The 8,598-nt window shown below is 46.1% G+C and overlaps 1 protein-coding gene across 5 annotated transcripts; it reads right to left on the bottom strand.

Annotated features, from left to right (window-relative positions):
- Positions 1-863: 863 nt before the first annotated feature.
- On the bottom strand, positions 864-7,438 carry S1PR1 (sphingosine-1-phosphate receptor 1). Of its 5 annotated transcripts, none has more exons than XM_081322552.1 (2): positions 6,839-7,438; positions 864-3,275 (listed from the first exon to the last, which is right to left on the bottom strand). In XM_081322552.1, the coding sequence occupies exon 2, from the start codon at positions 3,147-3,149 to the stop codon at positions 2,010-2,012; it is 1,140 nt and encodes a 379-aa protein (XP_081178678.1). In that variant the 5' UTR covers positions 3,150-3,275; positions 6,839-7,438; the 3' UTR covers positions 864-2,009. The 5 variants fall into 5 exon arrangements, with proteins under 5 accessions (XP_081178678.1, XP_081178679.1, XP_081178680.1 ...); XM_081322553.1 differs by having other exon boundaries at positions 7,133-7,233; XM_081322554.1 differs by lacking the exon at positions 6,839-7,438 and adding an exon at positions 6,267-6,364.
- Between the last annotated feature and the right edge of the window lie 1,160 nt (positions 7,439-8,598).

Here is an 8,598-nt window from a genome sequence, read left to right as displayed (position 1 = left end):
TGGCCCAGGCCAACCGGGCGCTGATCTACAACCTGGTTGCAGCCATCAAAGCCAAATGCGCTCAGCGTTAAATCCACGGGGCAGCCCCGCCCTGCCCCCTCCGTGCACGCGCAAGCAGAGTCCAGTGTCCCTGCTGGCTGTCTTGCCCTGCAGGCTAACTTCAGCCAGGACGCCGGCACTGGCCATCTCCTATGCGCACAGTCAGGAGGTGGGGCAGAGGTGGTGGGGCAGCTCCTTGCTAGTTCCAGTTGATCTTAGGCTGTGTGTGTTCTGGCTTTGATGGACGCAACCAGGTTGTAGATCAGCGCTAACCCCCACCCCCACCAGCACTTCCAGCCTTGCAGCCATGAGGCTTTCCTTTCAACAGGATCGCCCCCACCCACCCACATAGTATAGGAATGGCCAGCAGCAGCATATTAGTGCTGACAATCCCTCCCCCTCCCATCACACCTTCCTGAGTGTGGGGGAAGGAAAGAGATGAGAAGAGGGAGGAAGGGACAGTGGGAGGGAAGGAAGGAAGGAACAGAGACAGGAAGGAAGGGTGGGAGGGAGGAAGGAAACAACAGAGGATGGAAGGGAGGGAGGGAGGGTGGGAGGGACCATGTCCCGGCACTCACCCCGGTCCCATCCTTCTCTGCCAGACCCTCAGATCTGCCCCAGTCCTACCCAGGAACCCCTGAAGCAAGTGATGTCAAGCTGGCCTTGCCCACCCAGTAGGCCACACCCATCCTAGCCACACTCCCCCAGTAGGCCACACCCATCCCAGCCACACCCACCTGTCCCACCCCCAGGGCAACCACAATGCTGATGTGGCCCTCAATGAAAGTTGATTACAAGGAGAAGAAAAACAAAAGAAAGTATTTTGCCACACAGCACATAATTTACCTGGTTGTATTCATTACAAGACAGAGCAATGGCCATTAACTCTAGTGGCTTTAAAAAAGCAATGGATACATTCATGGAGAATCAGTCTATCAAGAGTTATTAATTTTGAAGAGCTATAGGTTAGAACAGCCTATCTTCAAATATTAGTTGCAGACCAACAGTAGTAGAAGGGTATGGCTCCATCAATGTGGGGACGAAAAGAATAAGGAAAAATATGTATCCTACACTAAGATATGGGAGGTCACGCAAAATTTACTGGAAGGAAATTAAGGCCTCCAGCAGGGCCGTTCTTAACATTCTTATGATTACCATGAGCAGAAATGGGACATGGCTGATGGTTAAAACTATTTATATAAAGCTGCTGTTAAAGTTTTTAAAATACAACTCATTACTGAAAGCAGCATATTTTATCAGCTTTTTTTTAAAGGTTCAAATGACATGTCTATTAAGTTCAAACAGCCCCAGTCTAATTCACACATATCACAGTCTCACTAATTCCTTGAGGATTCAACTACAACGAGGAGTATGGGGCTATATTCCTCAGGATAACACACAGCAGTCTCCAGCACCTAATTCCCATTGACTTTCCACTGATGATTAAGTGCCAAAGGGATACATGCACCTGAACAACTCTTGACATAAAATCCCATCCCGGTTTTCTTTCTAATACTCAGATTATACTAGCACATTTGCTTCCCTTGACAAGGGAGTTAACTGAAGAAGACTAAGAATCCAATAAAGCAAGAACTTCGTTTCAGGGTTTCAGAAATTTTGCCTTGGGGGGGGGGGGAAATTGAAGATATTTCTCTCCTTCCCCACTCATACTCCCATTCAAAGGCACTGCTTATCCAAGTGTCTACTTTTCAGAGATGTATAGAGTTTGAATATCCCTTAGAACCCTAAGCTGCCTCAGGGCAAACCAACACACAACATTCTCCGAGAGAGGAAATATTTTCAAATGATACCATGTGTCGTATGCCATCAGCTGCACCCCAATCAGTACTCTATTTCCCCTTCAGACCAACTCATTCTCACTTTCCTCCTTCCGTCTGGAGACATGCAAGCAGAGCTATCCCCCAGGTGTCAGCCTTCAAGGGGCTCAGGCCTCCATTTTGGCAAAGCTCCTAAGATGACGAGGTGACATTACCGGAGGACACGATTGTTTCTGGAGGATCCCCCTCATCTTTCTGAGGATGGGAGGAATTGTCAGATTTACTTCGGCTGAATTCTATCCCTCCAATGATGGGTCTCTTGACTTTGGTCCCAGAGTCTGTGGTGGGACACGTACAGCACCGTACAATCTTGAGAAAGGCCCTCCGCATCTCCTTGTTGGTAAGTGTATAGATGATTGGATTGGTGGCCGAGTTCAGAACTGCTAGTACTAAGAAATATTCAGCCTTGAAGAGGATTGGACAAGCCTTGACTTTGCACCTCACGTCCAGCAACAGAAGAATGAACAAGGGAGTCCAGCAGACAATGAACACACTTAAAACAATAATCACTGTCTTCAGCAGAGCCAATGACTTCTCTGAGCTCCGGGTTGCTTTGGCCACATTCTTCCGAAAGGTCAGCCTACGGCTCCTTGTCCTTACCAAGATGTAGATCCTACAGTAAAGGATCACAATGGCCAATAAGAGGCCAGTAAATATACTGGTGCAAAAGAGGATATAATGCTTATGATAAAGAGGCAACACTGTGGAGCAGTTCTCCAGGGAGCCAATGCAGTTCCACCCCATAATAGGGAGACCCCCTAATATCACAGAGATGACCCAACAGGCACTGATGAGCAGGAAGGAGCGGAAACTATTGCTGCCATTATGGAGCTTCATCTTCAACATGGTAATATATCGCTCAATCGCAATAGCCAGCAGGCTGAAGACCGAAGCAGACAAAGCCACAAACATGCTTCCTTCTCTAAGAAACCACTGGGCAGGGGTGAGGGTGTAAGTCGTGGAGCCGGACATAAGTATGTTACCGATGTATGCCACTCCTGCCAGCAAATCTGAAAGTGCCAAGTTACCAATAAAGTAGTACATGGGTCTGTGGAATTTCTTGGTTTTCCAAATAGTCAGCAGAACAAAGATGTTCTCGAGGATGATAAAACAGCAGATAATGATGAAGACCACCGATGTTGCTTTGATCCCACTTTCGGCATTGTCATTGAGCTTCCCGGTATAGTTGTAATGCCTGTTAATGATGTCATAGTTGAGGTAGTCACTGACATCGCTCCGCACCTTCATGTGGGGGGTCCTGGCAGAGTCCATGGTTCCAGTCTGGACCGCAGGTTTCCAAGCAGCTGGAGAGGTGGCGTAGAATGACAGTCACTTGCTGCCCCTCCTACTATATCTGAGGTCTGCAGTTCCTCTTGGATAACCTCAGAAATCAGGACCCTTAAAAATCAAGGGAGACAAAGCAAAAGAGTATTAGCTAAAGGGTATTTGATTTAACCCAGCACAACTCAAAATCCTACAAGCTGAAAACCCAACATCAACTGCTGCAAGGGTGCTGCAGTCTTAATTATGCAGAATGAGAGACTACGAAGAAACAGTGGTTTAATTCTATTCTAGGCACTGCTCACATTTGACTGGTTACACAAACTACACACAAGGCCTGTAAAAATAATAGCTTGTATCCTATGTGACTATCTAGTGTACTATCCCAGCTAAGATAAGCTGTTCTAAGGAATAGCAGAGGCTGCATGTTAGAATGTACAAGCCGCAGCATCCACAGCCTCGTTTCAAAGCCCAGGCAACTGGATACGCTCACACATTAATGTTTGTAATCATGAGGAGATAAGAGATCTATTTATACTGTACATAACAAATTGTTCTGATTTTTTTACAATGGTGGCTAAATTATATCACAGCAGGTGGCAGCACCTAGCTATCCTTGGCAGATTTTGAGAAAGCAAAGCTAGCTGGACCTAGATAATAATTAGATAGGATGCCATCAGGAAACCCTTGGAGTGCAGACCTAACTGGGAAGTTAAAAGAAAACAAACAACCCAAAACCACAAGGAGGAAACAGCAAACCATTTCTGTACTTCTGCCAAGCAAAGCACATGGATATGCCCCCATAGTTACCTGCACTTATCTGCAACTCAAGACAGCATTCCCTTCTTAGCCAAATTATGCAGTTTGCAAGCGTAACGTTAATAATTTGTTTTAAAAAGATCACCCAGGACCATACAAATGAAATCTTTTTCAATCCGCACTGATCTCACTGAACGGAAAAACCCGAGTGCCGAGCACAATTCAAACGCATGAAATCAAATCCCGGCTCTGAAAGGCAAAGCTTGAAAACAATGAAAGGAAACAGGAATCACTCAGAATTTCTGAGGCAAGAAGTTCCCACCTAATTCCACGTCAACTTCAGTTGACAAGTCACAAGACAACTTATTCCTGTCTATGCATAAGCCAGGGAGACTAACCCCAACATCACTGTTTATAGCCAAATAGGAAACTTTTCTGCTTTTCAAGTGCAATGCACATCAATTTCAAGACCTTAGCTTACCTGTCCCTGGTGGCAGCCTAAACAATTTTAATTCCTGAAACATCTTTCTTCAGGTGGCTGAAGTAATGGAAAGAAAATTGCTTTGGTTGGTTCCACATAAACAAAAGAGGCAAGTTAAGCTTCAGAAAGACTCACTTTGTAGAGGAGGCTTAGAAAAAGGTCATCTTTGAACAATGGACTAATTGTATTAGTTAAAATAAAAATGACCAGTAAACTGGAGGAGTTATTTTTTTTCCCCATCACCAGTTTCAGATCTCTGGAATAAACTCAGCAAAAACCTAGAGGACAAAAAGAAAGGCACTTGAACTTTTATAATTGGGAGCAGAGAGAGAGGGGAGAAAAGGCTGATTTTGGGCTACAGCCTAGCATGTAGTTTGGAAGCTCATTTTCAACAGCTTAATTAGTTTGCACATGGCATTTACCAGATGAAAGAAAGTGTATGGAAAGATATGAGTAAACATTCGTGGTGTTTACATTAAGTATTTAAAATAGCAGATCAGTCCAACACAGAAAGCAAAGTTAAAACTTTTACTGGGTGCAGATGTTATAGAAAAGAATGAAAGTTAGCATTTGTGTTCCATTCCTTTTGTTGGAAGATCTTACAGTTTTTTCTTTTCTCACTGAGCCAGGATAAATGGGGGGGGGAGGGAATGGACTCTTCAAAGAAACACACTGGATTTCTTGATAGACGATCAACTCACATATAAATCTTTGCCCCTGAACACACACCATGCCAGCCTTTATGCAAATAGCTTAATAGCTATTTATGCTTAAATAGCTGGGTTACCTAACAAAGAAATGGAATGTATCTGTCATGTTCTGTGTAAGATAACCCAGCTATTCCCCTTACACAGAACACGATAGATACATGCCACTTCTATGTTTGGCAGGACACAAACATTTCACCATTTTAAATTTGTCCACTTTTTGTCCCCAGATGTAGAGCATCTGTTTTGAACAGGGCTGTGAACCAGCCACAGAAGTTTCCTTTCTGCAACCATTCCCTTCTCAACCCAAACCAACCTCTTCTCTCTAGGAAGGAAGAGTCATGGGTACCCATATAAAAAAGAATCTTGCCATTTGGAATCACTGCAGTTTCTCCAAGGCATCAAACATTTTGTTAAACTATGTGCTGATTTACTTTTTTAAGATATATTCTTAAGACAGTAGAGAAGGTCCAGTGTGGATACTAAGCACTTTGTTTTGAAACACTGCTGAACACAGACATATCTCAATGCCACCCCCCCTTTAAACCACTACACAAGACTTGTGAAGGGAATTTAATTAACTACAGGCTGAAAGACTTCTTAAAGATGATCAGGTCATCAAGCTTACTGAAACCCGACTTTCTGCAACCAAGTTTTGTTAAAACAGATTAGCCCTCCTGTGTCAAACTGAAACTTTTGTGGTACAGAGGTTAACAGCAACAGCCAGAATCAACGAGGGGGGGGGAGGAGGGGGGGAAGAAGACTGACTTCAAGCCCAAACCTTTCCAGAGATTACAGCAGAAATAAAGTCCTGGTCTTTGGATCCTCCAAAACGGTCTGGTTTTTAACTCATGTTCTTTAAAACATCTCTTCTAAAACTGCGCCTGTTTTCAGATGGGGGGGGGAGAGAGAGAGGCTGCTGCCTTTCGAGTTTCATCAAATATTCACGTGTAACTTTCACCAAAGGAAACACCTTTGGGCCATTCATTCTGGTTGAAGACCAGAACATGTCTATTCCACAAATTTTACTAATGAATGGCTTGTATTCTACGCTGATAGTATCTGCATCAGACAGGAGCGGTAAATTGCGTGTTGGAGTTATTTTGCTTCCCCCCACCCCCGCCCAAACTTTGCATTCCCGTTAGCTTCAACATTTTTCACCTTTTTAGCCGTATTAATTCACCGCTACGCGCACGAATCCAGACAGCGAATATTCCCAGTAGATTCCCCCCAAATTCTCCAAGTTAACCGTCCAGGGCTGACTTTTTACTAAAAACGTTCTGTTACCTGCTACCTGCTGCAGCGCTAGATAAGAGACTGGCAAGCGGGGCAAAGCTTTCCCAAATCAGATGCCAGCACAAAGTTAGCTGGCAGTTAGCTCAAGCACAAGATCCCACCGCTTTCCCGGGCTCGGTTGTTACCGGTAGGAGTCCAAAAGTTGAGAGAGGGAATTTCGCCCGGGTTGTGCTCGCGCGCCCGCGCGCGCGCAGAACTCTTCCAGGGAACTTTGCTGGGTCAGGTTTAGCACAACGTAAACCTTTCCGCCACATCTCCCCGATTCCCGATAAAATATCCGGGGAAATTCCCAGGAAATAAAATTTAACAAAAAAGAGGGAGAGGCAAAAAAAAAAAGGGGGGGGCAAGTGTCAACGCGGGCAGCTGAAGGCTGCGCCCCTATGGAAGTAAACTTCTAGTCCAAACAAAGCGGGACTTCCAGCCCAAGGGACACGTACCGGGTAACCACGACTTAAAAAGTCCACCGATTCCCAAGGTTGGTCCCGCGAAGTGCTATTTCCCAAGGATTCGGAGTTTGGCCAGCCAAGGCACCGCCAGCCCGAGGAGGTGTGTTGTTCCAAAGCCCCTCGCCGGCCAACCGACTCCTGGGCTGCCGCCGCCTTTTCCCACTTGGCGAGTTTCAAAGCGTCCCGGAAAGGCGGAACGCCACGAAGCGCTTCACTCCCGCTCTGCAAAATCCTGGCCGGATTCCTGCAAAGCCCGCGAGACCCTCGCTAGGGCTCGGCTCTTACCTCGCTCGGCCGGGGCGCCGCTCTCGCCGGAGGAGGCTGCATGGCTCACCCTTCACCTCGCGCCCGGCCCACCCGTCGCCCCCCTTGCCGAACAAAAGCGGGGCTGGCTTCTGAGCTCATTGGAAGCGCTTGCCTTCCCAAGCGTCCTCGGGGTCTCCACCCTCCCCCCCCTCCTCCTAATTTCCCATTTCTTCTCTTGCGCGGCCCAGGCGACTTTCCCTCTGGTTTGGTGTTTGTGTGTTTTTGTGTGTGTGTGTGTGTGCGTCCTCCTGCCCGGCTTGAAGACCGCTCCGATTTCACCAAGCACCCTCCTAACCCGGGCGTAGCCTCGGAAGGGTTAACACCTGTTTCCTGCGCCTCTGGCTGCGCTTTCAAAGTTTTGTCTGGTTTATTTTTTTTATTTTTATTTTTATTCCCTTGATATCCCGCCCTTCTCCGAAGACTCAGGGCGGCTTACAAGCTTAGCAGTAGCCTTCATTCTATGTATATGCCTGCTTGTTAGGGCTTTCACACACACACCCCAAGCGGCATTATTACAAAGTCAGCTTATTGCCCCCAACAATCTGGGTCCTGGTTGGGGGTTTCTTTAAAAAAAGAGAGAGAGAGAGAGGGGGGTGAGTGTAAGCGAGGGAGGAGAGAGGCTGGCGACCGCGGTGGGGGAGGGGGAAGCCCGAAAACTGGCTTGCTGGACGCCAAATGCTGGTCTCCACAGCCTCGTTTCCCTAGATTTTTGCCCAAATTTCCTGCCGCCTCCTTCTTTCCCCGGCTCCCTGCTGGGCTAGTCGTTTTGCCTTCCCATTTTCTTTTTTAATCCCGGTGTACAAAATGAGTGTAAACAAGTGCAAGAGAAGAGGCGCAAAGAGCTGGTCCGTTGCGCCCTCCCCCCCCCCTTTAAAAGTTTTAACTTTTCCGTAGGTGCAAATTTTGGGGAGTCAATTGCGAAATTTGGGGCGCAATTTAAGTTATAAGTGGAGGAACACCTCTCCCCTCCCCCCCTCCGCCGCCATCAGGAGGAAATCCAGAGAGCACTATAATTTTTCTTTTTTAATCATCTGGTTTTCCTTTATCTAGTTTTGTCTGATGTGGAGAATCTAGATCACCTGGTATTTAGACAGAGATAGTGAAAAATCCGGAGTTCACCAGTTTTTAAGCACCACTGTATATTAATATGATAACAATTCCCCTTTCCAAATATCTCAGCATGATAAATCGCTCTATCAAATGTTCATTTGTGTGCTCTTGCTACAATCTGAGGAACATAAAAATGCATTAGAATAGCAGATTAAAAAAAATGACAACCAGATACTTCATACCCTCCTTGTTCCCAAGGCCCTGCTAACAATTATATTATAGATAATCCTCGACTTACAACTTCAACTGAGCCCAAAATTTCGGTTGCTAAGCAAAACATTTGTTAAATGAGTTTTACCCCATTTTACAACCTTTTTTGCCACTTGTTAAGTGAA

This window comes from Vipera berus (genome assembly GCF_964194415.1).
Source record: "Vipera berus genome assembly, chromosome: 3".
Lineage (NCBI taxonomy): Eukaryota > Metazoa > Chordata > Lepidosauria > Squamata > Viperidae > Vipera > Vipera berus.
The sequence above is the reverse complement of the archived record's forward strand: the minus strand, read 5'-3'. Positions and strand labels throughout refer to the sequence as shown.